General features: G+C 38.4%; 1 protein-coding gene across 2 annotated transcripts in view; it reads right to left on the reverse strand.

The window, feature by feature from the left end:
- Positions 1-6538: 6538 nt before the first annotated feature.
- The window catches only part of LOC306767832 (plasma membrane calcium-transporting ATPase 1-like), a gene marked incomplete at both ends in the record, with an annotated part of 34698 nt that continues 27118 nt past the window's right edge, over positions 6539-14118 (reverse strand). For both annotated transcript variants that reach the window (XM_079255965.1, XM_079255964.1), the window contains 9 exons: positions 6539-6928; positions 8401-8589; positions 8763-8870; positions 8955-9166; positions 9313-9526; positions 11106-11297; positions 11423-11529; positions 12359-12446; positions 13936-14115. In XM_079255965.1, the coding sequence (XP_079112091.1) occupies positions 6539-6928; positions 8401-8589; positions 8763-8870; positions 8955-9166; positions 9313-9526; positions 11106-11297; positions 11423-11529; positions 12359-12446; positions 13936-14115 (1680 nt within the window). The remainder of the gene's footprint in view (positions 6929-8400; positions 8590-8762; positions 8871-8954; positions 9167-9312; positions 9527-11105; positions 11298-11422; positions 11530-12358; positions 12447-13935; positions 14116-14118) is intronic.

Raw genomic sequence — 14118 nt, forward strand, 5'->3', positions numbered from 1 at the left:
CATATATAGCAAAGCTGTTTTACTAAAGCATGGAAAACTCCTCTCACCTGAAGTAGTTTGCAAAGATTCCAGGTTTAAAATGTTTCAGCAGAAGAACGGATCATAAGACTGACACGGTTTTAATTGAAGTATCTTTGATTTGATCATAGTTACCTACAAGACAGCCACTAAAACTAGTCCTACAACATGAAGCAAACAGCAAACTAAATATGATTGATAGCTGCCTTAATAACGTGTCTATTTACAGGTTTTGTGATAAAACCAAGTCTTACCAACAGCCAGGGACAGGAGAGCGGATACCATTACGTACAAAAGTGTTTGTATTGCAATGTTCCTGGAGGGCTCCACACTTAACACCTGATGAAATCGAACCACAACCCAGGTGTTATAACCTGTAAACCAAAGGCTAATAGTTTCATCACTGATAGCTGTTCAATCAGTGTGAGACAGAAAGATTTGCTTGTTCCAATAGCAACAATCAAAAATGGAGACGGTATAAGTGGAGAAGATAATTGAGAAATTTCTTTAATTTTCTTCTTATCTGTTTTTAAAATACAAGAAAGACTCTTCCCCAGCCTGATAAAGACGTTAATTGTCCTAAAAAGTCCAACTGACGAAGCAAATTCTCTGTAACAACATAAACAGTTCTTTTTTTAATTCCTTAATTCTGTGTGAACAGAATGAAGCGCCTCACAGTGACTAATATTAGCTAATATAAAAACTTCTCTGTTAAAATGTTACGACATCAGTCTGCTAACAACGTCATTCTATGCTACTGTTATGCAGCGTGTCGGCCGTCAGCATTGTTCTGTGAACAGGACCACAGATTACATTTAAAAGGTACACACATTGTGCTGAGAAGACTTGCGAGTAGAAAATATGGAATCAGGTAAACTAAACACCTCACAAACTTTGTATAACATTGATAACTTTATGAAACCATGTGAGAAGTACCTGCGATGACACCTGTCCCAACTAGAGGAATGCGAACTATTTTCAGCTCGTTCAGATCGGCGGGAAAGTTGATGTACTGAAGTTGGCTTTCGGACAAAGGCAAAAAGTACTTGAGAATAAGGCCAGAGCAAAACCTGCAGGACAAAACTGACCCAACATTGTCAACTGAACCAAAGTACGTGTGGTTAACTTAACTTTCAGATAAGAAGCAACCGTTGTTGACAGGTTTCTTGACCGTTACGGGGTCATTAAGCAATAAAAACTCATTTTTGACACAGAGAATGTTCTGTTTGTATTATCTCAGCTAACAGCTTGCTGACACTTCTCTGTAAGTTATGTATGTTTACCACACGTTTCTGTTAAATATATGAGCATCCATAGGTTAAAAACCCTTTCTCTTAAACATCACATTTTTTCTTCCGGCTACGGGGGGTCATTAAGCAATAAAAGCTTACTTGGCGAGAGAGAGAATGTTTTGTTTGTATTATTTCAGCTAACAGCTTGCTGACGCTTCTCTGTAAGTTATGTATGTTTACCACACGTGTCTGTTAAATATATGAGCATCCATAGTTTAAAAACCCCTTTCTCTTAAAGAAGGACCAGGTGTCTGATTTTTAAAACTTTTTCCCGGCTACGGGGGGTCATTAATCAATAAAAGCTTACTTTGAGACAGAGAGAATGTTTTGTTTGTATTATCTCAGCTAACAACTTGTTGCCACTTCTCTGCAAGTTAACCCAAGTGTTAGAGGATTTAAACAGGGACAGTTAAAGGAACTTTTTTTTTCTCTTCCTTCAGTAAAAAACAGACTCAAAACGCATGAGCAGCAGATAGACGCGTGTAGAAAAAAGGTACTCGTTTTATCAGTTAAAACTCTACAAATATCATAATAAGTTAGCTTTTTTTTGCTCTTCTTTCAGACCAACAAGAGAACACATGTCCCACCACCGAGGGGAAAAAGGATTTTGCAGACTGAAGGAGCAAAAACAACGTTTTTTCTTTTCCCATCCATTTATTAGCACTTTTTTTTTTTGCTAACACTTCTATTTTTTTACTTCTCTTTTTGCATTTATCATAATAGTTTAATTCTTCTTCTTTTTTCCAATAGTTTATCAACGCGAAAGTCACTGAAAACACACCAACAGAGGGTCGTAAAAAGCCTGCTGCAGACAAGAGGGGGTGCTTGCCACACGGGCCAGTAGAAGAGCGGGGGTGTAAATACAAACAGACTCAGAGAGGATTTTTGCAGCCAGCAAAAAAACTTTTTTTCACTCTTCCCACCCTGTAAACTCTGTTTATACTACTTTTTGCATTTCCCATGATAAGTTTGCTCTTTTCCAGTAGACCCAAAAGACTCAAAGGCGAAAAACCACGTCTCATCGCTGAAGAAATACTGATTGCATCAGAGTGACACGCATATGGAGAAGGTAAGGGATTTTTTTTGTTTTTTCCCCAAAACTTTCTTTACCTTATTTTATTACTCTTTCTCTTAGACGTTTTTTTAATTTTCTTCTTTTTTTTTTTTTCCCCCCCCCCGGACCCCTCTTTATACCTCTAGACTCGTTCGGACATGCCCCTAACATGTCCAGGCACACCGCCCAGGCATGACGTACGTCCAGAAGACATGTCCGGGCATGTCCAGGCACACCGTCCAGGCATGCCGTACGTCCAGAAGACATGTCCGCCCAGGTATGACGTACGGACATACGTCATTTCCGGACATCACGTGGTCTAGGGACCGCCGCCGGATGACCTCACTTCCGGACATCACGTGGTCCAGGGACCGCCACCGGATGACGTCACTTCCGGACATCACGTGGTCCAGGGAACGCACACGGATGACGTCACTTTTAGAGCCACGCCTGGGAGGAGGGAGATGACGTACGGACATACGTCACTTCCGGACGTCACGTGGTCCAGGGACCGCCCCTCACCCAAGTTACGCCCACTTATGACGTGGCACACGCTGATTGGGTCACAGAGGGGGGAGGGACTTCCGGTTCATTAAGATACGCCTACTTATGACGTGGCACACGCTGATTGGATCACTGAGGGGGCGGGACTTCCGGTTCATTAAGATACGCCCACTCGTGACGTGGCAGCTTCTCATTGGATCACAAAGGGGAGGGGCTTCCGGATCGTTAAGCCACGCCCACTTGTGACGTGGCAGCTTCTCATTGGATGACAAAGGGGAGGGACTTCCGGTTCATTAAGCCACGCCCACTTGTGACGTGGCAGCTTCTCATTGGATGACAGGGGTCATAAATCATTTTTTGACATAAAGTGGGTCCCTTCTTTATTTGTGTTTTCTTATTATACTGACAGTAAAGTTACAAGATGCAAACAAGGTACTATTTGAAAGCTGCCATGCTAGTAGTAACCCTAGTAACCTTTACCTGTTTAAGATCCTCAAATATTTAAATACCACTCTTTTATCTTTTTTATTTAAACAACAAATTTGTTAATATTGGATCATTTTTATAATTCATACTCTGCATGTACTTTTATGTGAGTTTGGTGATGTTTTCTATGGTTTTAACTCACAGAGATGTGGGAAAACCAACAACTCTAATATGCTCATAATATGCAAAGTACTGCAGTTTGTTTGTGGATGTCAATTAGGCTGAGACAGCAAGCCCTGCACCATTTTCTCTAATTAGAAAATGTTTTACCATCTCATAAATAGAGAAGGCATTTCTCTTATTCCAATTTTACTTCCACATAGGAGTGAAGGCCAAGCAAGTTAAAGCCAATCATTCTTCTGTGCTTCTGCAGAAACAGTAACAGTAATGGGGAAGCTGCGGATTGAAGCTGGTCAAACTCCAAACTGCTGCCTGTCAGAGTAAAAAGTCTCTCCCTATAACATTTCAGTCAGGGTCAAGAAAATGCATCTGCTACCACAATTACACGACATATGTTCTGGTTACACTTTTCCCACAACTCTACTAGATTTTGTTTTGATTAAAATTATAATACAGTATGCAAGAAAATGGACTGAAACAAGAATGGGTGGAATTATTTCAGAGTTTTTAAAAATATATTTATCAATATTTATCAGTTGTGTTTTACTGAGCAGTAAGCCAGACAAGTACAGTAGAGCGGAGGTACTGGTGAAAAAGGGAGCTCACATGGTCAAGACAGTTAGCAAGAGTTCAAGCTGAGCATCTGATTAAAAAAATAAAGGAGTTATTTCAGAAACGGCTGATTTACTTGTATTTTTACACACAACCATCGCAAGGATTTACAGAGAAAAAAGAAAATATTTAGTGAGAAGAAGTTGTCTGGACCAAAAGGTCTTGTTGATGTCAGAGGACAATGGTCGGACTGGTTGGAGACGACAGAAAAGCAACAGGAAGTCAAATGATTCTAATCAAAGCATGTAAAATTCCATCTGTGAACACACAACACATCCAACCTGGCAGCAGAAATAGCCTGGTGACCTGTCCAGGGTGTATCCTGCCTCTTGCCCATTGATTGGAGAGATAGGGTCCAGCTTCCCGTGACCCTTAATTGGACTAAGCGGATCAGAAAACGGATGAATGAAATTTAAAGACCTGATCATTTCCAAAAAGTTCAAACTATAGCAAAAATGAGTAATGTACAGATTGAACACAAAAGTTTTTTTTTCTAATTGAGGGAGAGTAAATTCAGCCTGAGAGGAACAAGCATTGATTACAAACAAACATTAAACTTCACTCTATTACTACAGGAAGGTGTTCAGTTATTAGAAAGTTGTAGCAAAGGTATGAAGGCATGTTAAAAGTTAGATTTAAACAAATAAAAATTATGTAACTTAAATGTGAAACAATTAATGAGGCTTATTAAAAAAATTATTAAATTATTATAATTTATTGTGGCTGGGTATTATTGTTGTTGTGCGTTGTGCTTTCTGAAGTGCTAAACATCCTGAGGAGATGTTCTGAAAGTTTCCCACATTTAAGTTGTGGACAAAAGAATGAGAACAAGTATCCAACATAATACTCTGTTTAAACTTTGAAAGCTTTGATTTTTAAATGTTCACTTTTTTGTTTAAGATTTTAGTTCAACATAAACAAAAAGAAAAGAAACAATAAAGAAGAAATTATTTCTTTTACATGACAAGAGTACTCCAGTGTCCTCCACAGTCACCTGATCTCGGTCCAACAGAGCTTCTTCAAGATGTGGTGAAACAAGAAAGTCTCATCATGGATGTGCAGCGGACAGACCTGTAAGCAACTATTTGATGCTATCATGTCTGTGGGGCAAATTCTCTCAGGGATGTTTTCAACACCTATGACACCAAGAATTAATGCTGTTCTATAAGTAAAAGGAGATCCAAACCGAAGCAAAGTGAACCTGATAAAGTTTTTAAAATAAATAATAATAATAATAATAATAATAATAATAATAATAATAAGGGTGCTATTTCGGAGATGGTCATTATCTACCATATTAATAGAAAACCAGCGGCTCGTGAATGTCGCCACCACTCCGCACCACCAGAGGGCGCTGTTGTCTGTTTCCAGCCGGGTTTCTTTTCAACTGGGTAGCATCTGTGAGTGAGGTTATTTACTTTTCAGAATCTAGCATATATATGATAATTTTACGGATTTAGATGCCATTTGTTTCCTTCACACCAATATATATTTATTATAAGTCTTTCTGTTTCACTTTTAACCCCTACGTTGCTGATAACACAGATCTGATTAAAGAAAACATCTGCCAACATCTCTAGAAATAACTCTAACTCAATTGAATTAGGATTTTTATTTTTGTCCTGACTTATTGTTTGAGAGTAAATGATCACAGCCTGTGTGTGTCTGTGAAATAATTCTTTGTCAAACGATTTACAAAAATGGAGCCAATTTGTGAAGTAAATTTTACATATTTGGTTTCTGGAGTAGAAAATGTCCTCAAAGGCACAAAGATCCTGCTCTGGAAGATTTTTTTTTTTTATCTTAAAATTTTAATTACAGTTGTTAAACATCTTTTAATACCACAACAATCTAAAACATAAAAAAGTTTCTTAAATAGAATCCAACATTGAATTTTTACTTAAAATCTTTCTGTCTACAGACACACATCTCCGTAAGAACAAAACTCCCTTCTTGTTAAAATGGATTGACACTAAACGTTTCACAGATCCTCAAAACTCAACACAAAATCAATCTGAACTCGCCACGGTCAGATTACACCAGCTCGACTGATGACAAACAGAAACGCTGCAGATTAAAGTGAACTCCTTCGACTACTTCGACAGGAATATTTACAGATCAGGAAACTGATTATGAATTAATCACCTCACAAACACGCTTCTCCTAAACAACAACTGAAGAGTTCATGTCTATTAATAAGGAAAACATCCGTCGGTGCGAGCTGCTGTCACTCTGAACAAAAACCACAAACGCACGTGGAAGCATTTCTGCTTCCTGGATCCTAAAAAAAACCAGCAGATGAACTCCTGATGGGAGCCAATCAGAAGAGTCTGTTTTAAAAATGTCTTTTTTTTTTTTAAATTATTATTATTATTCCTCATTGCCCAGAAGGACCAGGACCAAATGAGTATGAACAGACTGCAGCAACAGGAAGTGGTCCATGCATGAGGCTTCAGAGCGAGGTCTCCAGACTGTGCAGGGGGCTTCCTGGACAGGGTGGCAGCCCCGCTGAGTTGGGTGGGATCAGTCCAGACCTGGAGCCGTCTTTGTGCAGTGGGATGATGCGTTCCATGGCGTTGTTGTTCTGGTTAGGTGAGGACGGGAGAGGTGGCATGTTGGACAGGTTGGCCAGCCCAGTCAGCGGTGGGGGGATGATGGAGTTTCTTTTGGTCGGGGGGTCGTCCTCGCCTTCGTTTTCATCGATCAGGGGAATCTGAGGTTCTGAGTCTTCGATGCGGAACTCGGGGTGGCTCATGAAGTTGTGAATGGAGCTGCGAGACTCAGGTGTCTCAAGACCTTCGTATGGAGAAACACTGTCTCTGAAGGCGTTAACCACACGGATCTAATAAAAAAAGAGAGAAACCATCAACTCAGGACATAAACAGGATGTTCACTCACACTTCTGGTGTTTTTCGACCATCTGCCCAAAAATAATTTAAAGACTCCTCCGCTCAAAACATCTTAACAGAGGAGGTTCTTGATAAAGATGAGCGATACCAACATTTTTCCTCTTGATACAATACCATTAATACATGCTTTAGCGATACTTTTTGCCATGTGCATTAAAGATTTAAAACAATACATTACTGACTTGTTTGATAGCACAGTTATATTTGTTTTATTGCATTTCTGGAGTCCTTGCTGTCCAGCATCAACTCAATGCTGAGAAACCGCACCTTACAACGCTTTTCTTGCAAAATTTTGATGATAGGTAATTAATTGTAAGATAAAATGCAGATTGTTGAATATATATCATTATAAATTCATGCAAAAAAAATTGCAAATTAATTTGTAATTACACATTTTAAATGGAAAAATCAAAAAAGAATTGTAAATTGAAAAATTAATTCCTTCTTAAATAATGTATTTTAGAAATGTTCAAATGCAATTTTTTAAAAGGCGAAATAAATAACCTCTTTCATATACAGTTGGCTCTGGGGAAACCCAGTATTAACTCTGAGAAAAGAATCAAGACAATCTGAAGAGTAACGCATGTATTAATGTTTATAAATTAGTTCTGTTAGATGAAACTGGTTAGTAAGGGAAAATCAAATTGAAAAATAGAATATCAGGATTTTTTGCTTCACAATTTTAAAATCTTTTTTTTAAATAAATAATAATCCATTATTAAAAAAATTGTCATTTTATAGTTTTTATTGATCTTTTTACTTGTCTTCTTAGGCATTATAGCTGCAGATTTCCAAATTGAAATCAAGAAAAATGATGAGCAAAAACAAGTTTTGTCCATTTTTTTTTTTTTTTTTTTTTTTTTTTGTTTTTAGTCTACAGAAATCACCAATATTGAGGTATTGTGGAGATCGCAATTTAAATCGGAACGGCACCCAAAAACAAATCTGGTTATAAATCCGGATTTTATCTGATCAGACTATCTGGTTTTAACGATGTGCAAAATATTCTTTTATCTCTATAATCTGTGTGATGAAAAAGAAATGAGTAAAAGTAACACTTTTAACCCCAAACCCTTGAGAGAAACTCCTGCAGTGATGAGTTATGTGTTTAGCATTTGTTACAACAGTGATCCAGGCAAAGGATTGCAGTAATAAAGCTAGAATGTGTTTCTACAACATTAGTTGTTATTTGCAACGCCCGCTTGACACATTGTCTTTGGTGAAAGACAATTTGTGGACACATCTCTTTAAAACGAACTTAAACTAAAATTATTCATAAGAAGTTGAAACTTATCTTTTTATTTATTTATTTTTTCTTTGCTTCATCACAAAAGCTGGAAAAGTTCTGGTAGCGCACAGTCAGACCTAGAATAACAAGAATCAGAACCAGAAGATGAAGGCGTACCTGTGTCTGGATGCGGTTGAGGCCGCGGCACCACAGCACCTGGCCCCTCCTCAGCTCCATCTCAGCATGGTCAATCTCATCCTTGTCCTTCATCTCCTCCAGCTCCTCCTCTGGGATCTCCTCCTGCTGTGTACCATGACCCGCAGTTTTCAGGAACTTGAGCCAGCTGGTGGGGATGCTGGACACCAGCTGAGAGGGGACAAACGTTACACATCAGTCAGATATCACCGCTTTACTTTGGGTTCCCTCTCGCCTCCATGACCTGAAAAATGGCTGTTATACAATAAAAAACATTATTTCTATTAGTTTGCTTTCAGACACGTAGACTAATTGTAATATGCAGCATAAGAAAGGTATCTCACTTGTCCCCACAGCAGACTTCCCAGACCCAGGAACACGCACCACAGCCACTGCTCGATGGTCAGACGCACACAGCTGAACGGTTTACCACCAAACTGCACAATCAACAACTGCAGGAGGCCAGGACAACGTTAACAAAGAATCATTTTATCATTTCATATTTCACACAGTCTAACCTGGCACTGAAGGGTTACCTGCACAACGAAGGTTCCCATGACGATGGAGCAGAAGATGGGGTTTTTGAACACACCCTCGAAGACGTTCCTCTCCCCGTGGATCTTGCGAGCATTGAGCTCGTTGAAGATCTGCATGAGGACAAATGTGTTGAACACGATGGTGTAGTGCTCGGAGGGAGGAGCATGAAGGGGAGCGTTCCTGCCACAATCGATGTCAAACAGCTTCTCACCTGAGGGAGGGGGTGGGAAAAGGTTACTGAGGAGGGAAAACGCCATTTATCTCAAGAGTTAGTGAAAGCTGCATTTAGAGCATCGTCTGCCTGCTTCTGTGTAAACTTTGTGTTTTGAGCCTCAATGCTTTGGTCCTTTCACTAACCAGCGAAGAGCAAGGTGAAGATTATGGTCAGCTGGTAGATGGCGTGTCCAAGAATGTTCTTCATCATTGTGCGAGAGATGAGCGGCTTCTTGCGTCCGTACGGGTTTCTGAGCAACAGCGACTCCGTTGGTGGTTCAGTAGCAAGAGCCAGGGAAGCAAAGGTATCCATGATGAGGTTGACCCATAACATCTGCACAGCTTTCAGAGGAGAGTCCTGGAAGCACACACTTACACGTATTAGCAATTAGTTTCATTCAGAAAAACCTTTTAATGTGATTAATAGTAGGTGATGAGACAGGGTTCATTTGAATGTTTAAATAAGCAGATACCAGGAAATTATTGGATTTTATCTTTTTTTTTTTTTTAATTAAAAAATCTTGAGGCTAAAAGTGAAAATACCCAACAACAATGGGCTTCACTCACCAAAAATCTTCATATCCTCCCGACTACCAGGAAAAAAAATGTGTAACTACAAATGTCCACTACGGAGGACGTTGCTTAAACTTTTAAATATTGTGGTAAAATATAGTTATATTTATCTAAGAAACGATTTAATGTGTTCATGAGATATTCAATGAAAATATAACTACAAAATTTCAAGTAAAAATCAGCACAAAGAAAAGTATTTTGCACTTTTGCTCTTCGCATAAAACATGCTTGTTGCAATGGAGGCCATTTTTCTTGAAGAGAGAAAGAAAGTTCACAAAGCCCCCCCCCCCCCCCCCCCCCCACACACACACACACACAAAGGAGGTACCATTTAAAAGCACTAAATGTCCTCTTTAAAGACCAAAAGGTGTTAGTTCAGTAGCATTCAAGGAGATGAAAATATTTGGGTTTACAAAGGTCCTCCACAGAGGACAAATTGAACTACTGGTAGTCAGGAGGATATGAATATTCTTAAAATTGTTCTTAAGTTTTACGTGTGTTTTTTTTTTTTCTAACCAAAGTCCTCAGATTCAAAAGTGTCTTCGTAGGCTTTGAAATTGTTCATATATTTCCTTTTCTAGTAGATAACATGACATATCAGTTCATTATACTGCACAGCTAAATGCCCGAAAATGCCCGTAAAAGATCATGAGACAGAAGAGGTGTGTCCAGAGACCCAGGTGGGACAGAGAGGAAGGAAATCTCCCAAAAGTGCCAAAAGATTGAATGTGACTCAATTGTAATGATAAAAATGTGCACTGAAGGTGGTAGAATTAAAAGAAAACTCTCTTTACATTCAGAAACTTTCTGCAGCTTTTAGAGAAAATGACCAAACACATCCAGCATTAGGACTGGGCGATATTACCAAAGTCTTATATCCTGATATAGTGCATTTTATATCCCCATAACAATATACATAACAATATAAAATTGTTTGTGTAATTTTGTGTCAGTAATCAGTTTTTTTTCAGACATGCTTGGCAACGGGAACTATGGCCGTATGACGTTTCATGGGTAGATGCCTGTTGCAGCGTTTGCATCTGGAGTTTACTATGAGCGCTTTCGCCACCACTTGAAGCTGCTTTAGCAGATTTTGCTCGTTGACTCTATTCTTTATTCTGTATTCTTTATCCTGATTCTTGCGCAGGTAATAAAATTAGTTAGTCGAGTCGGTTGTTGGGGCTCAGAGCTTGTCTGTTGTCGGTTCCACGTCTGTCTTTTTAAATACAAACCGCATCCCTGTGACAGAAATTTCCCCTCTTTTATGAACAAGCTCATCAGATTTGGTTGGCAAGTCATATTTAGTGAATTATCCTGGGGTCAAACAGTAACCAATGCTCATGTAGAAAGAGAAGATTTTCAACCTGGGTGATGCAGGCTCCAGTAAAGGCCACTGTGACGGCAACCACATTCACGGTGAGCTGGAACTGCAGGAACTTTGAGATGCTGTCATAGACATTTCTGCCCCACATAACTGCCTTGACGATGCTGGTAAAGTTATCATCTGTCAGGATGATGTCAGATGCCTCCTTCGCCACATCTGTCCCTGCAATGCCCTGTAGATCATAGTGTATAGCTGGGTGTTCACAAAACAACACAGTTCTTCCTGCTTTTTTTTTATTTTTTTTTTATAGAAAAGCAGTAAATGCCAATAAGTGCATTTGATGTCACATTCAGTCACCATGGCAAAGCCAACATCTGCTTTCTTGAGTGCAGGACCATCATTTGTGCCATCTCCAGTTACTGCGACAACCTGCCTCTGCTCCAGAACTGTGCTGTCAATGATACCTGAAAACATAATAGATTAACATGCAGAAGAGACAAGAAACTGTTTTTAAAACTTTATAATGTGTTTTTTTTTTTTTTACATACAAATGTACATATATATATATATATATATATATATATATATATATATATATATATATATATATATATATATATATATATATATATATATATGTATATATGTATATGTGTGTATAAAAGGATTAAACAATGGGAAGCTGTGACAGTTATAATGCATGACGTGGAGTCTAGAAAACCACAACACAATGCAGCACATTATAACCGTCTAATGCACTTCTCCATGTTGTTTAATCTGCTTATACCATAGTTCCACACAGTAAACATTTTACAACAAATGTTTATTTATATGCTTAATTATAGAAACCATTTCATGTTGGCTTTAATGTAGTTTTTATGCTAAACAACCGTTGTCAAGCTCTTATTCACAAGACAGCTGATCTGAATCAGTTGAATAACGTGTTGCTACAGTGACACCTCGTAACAGAGTAATATTACAGTGATTTAACTTAACAAACTACCTGTTTGTATGTACGAAAATAATGCATGGCAGTTGTTATTAGAATTAATATATATATACATATATATATATATATATATATATATATATATATATATATATATATATATATATATATATATATATATATATATATATATATATATATATATACATACATATATATGTATATATAAAATGCACATTATTCACATGATGCACAATGGCATTGTGCATATTATATATATATACATACCATGGTCAGTGATAATTCTAATAACAACATAATAACAACAATAATGTGTGTCTGACCTTTGACCAAAGTGTGTTTGTCTGTTGGAGACGATCGGGCGAGAACTCTCAGCTTTGGCCAGATCTTATCGATGCGCTCCTGTTCAATCTGAAGATGAAGTGAGATAATATAACATATCAGCTGCAACACAATTCAGTACTTTATGAGGGGTGTAGGGGGGGGGGGGGGGGGGGGGGGGGGGGGGGGCGTGTTGCTTTCACAAAACTTAACTCATGTTTTCAATTGGTGCAGTCACTAACATTGACATGGAAAAAAATTCCAGGACAACAGGGCCCAAAGATTCTCAAAGGCTATCTCAAAGGTTTTACAAATATATGTCCCTACACAACTGATTTAACAGCAAACAGTAACATCTCAGACTAAAACGTGATAAGTTTCAGTCTGGTTTTCAAAAACCCAACAGTTTTGAAGCTGCCCTCCTCAAGGTCACTTACTCATTGGTTTCCAAAGACGTCTTTTCCAACCTGAACTTTCACTGCTAAAGATGCCAAAAGACATATTTTGCAGTGAAATCAACCCTCTATATCTGTAGTCCCAGAACAAAATATCAGCGCTCCAAAATGCTGGCAGGATGGGGCTCTTTTATAGTAATGGCCAGCAGCCAATGAGCGAATGATCTTTATAGCGGCTGGTTGTCAATGCTAAGTCCTGGTTCTGCTGAATCTCATTGCTGGCTTTGGAATTTTTATCATAACATCCTCTTGCACAGACTAAAGTACTGGGTTGGTTCAGTATCACAATGTTCTAGTTTTAATTGATCTAAACAGACAATTTTGTGCTGCAGTCCATAACCGCTGGTGCAGTTGGTTATCACTTGGTTTTATGAAGTGTAATGTCCCACATGGGTCAGTTTAAGCACCACTTTTATTTTGTTTTTATATGCTTACTCTTGGTAGTATTATTGAAAAATATAATGTTTATTTACACTTTTATGCTGATGACACACAGTTGTACCTAGTGCACTAAATGACTTCCTTCAAAATGTTTCAATCTCAGCATTTTCTTCATGCTAATTGAAGCAAAATTGAAGTGTTTTCTTTAGTTAAGCTGCAATATTTCACAAAACACATTCTATCATCTGCTGGTTTCCTGGCTGTTGAAGTTCACAGTACTTTGAAAAACACATCTCAAAACTGTTTCAGTCATGTTTTTATTATTTAAGAAATGTCCATCTTACATGGTTATATCTCGCTACGTGTAGACTTTTGCGGCAGTCTTTTTTCATGTCTCAGCCAGGAGTCAATTAATTGACCTAATTGTTAAGAACTCAGCTGCCAGACTTTTAACTAGAAGCATGAAAATAGAGCAAATTAGCATGTTTGTACTGGCTCCCATATGATCGTCATTGACACATACTGAACATAAACCTACAGTAGCATTTAAAATGTCAAATCACTTACTTAAAATATGCAAATAAAGGGACTTCTGTGTATCACAGTTTAGTCACTTGATGCCAAAATGTTGTCTGATATCATTATGAAGATGAATTTTTGACATACTGCTCAGCCCGAGTATGGGTATTAGGATATTGTAGCATTTTCACGTGTCACATCCTTTCTGCCTCCATATTCCTGACCTCTCCCAGCTCATTGTGGATCAGTCGGTTGAACTCTTTCCCCTCAATGCACAGGAAATCATCTCCGGGATGTAAGATGCCGCATTTGGTGGCGATGGCCCGAGCAGTGTTGATGTTGTCTCCAGTCACCATACGGACAGTAATTCCAGCCCGCTGACACTTTCTAATGGCCTCCGGTACCTG

This window comes from Telmatherina bonti (assembly GCF_933228915.1).
Source record: "Telmatherina bonti genome assembly, chromosome: 2".
In the NCBI taxonomy this organism is placed as follows: domain Eukaryota; kingdom Metazoa; phylum Chordata; class Actinopteri; order Atheriniformes; family Telmatherinidae; genus Telmatherina; species Telmatherina bonti.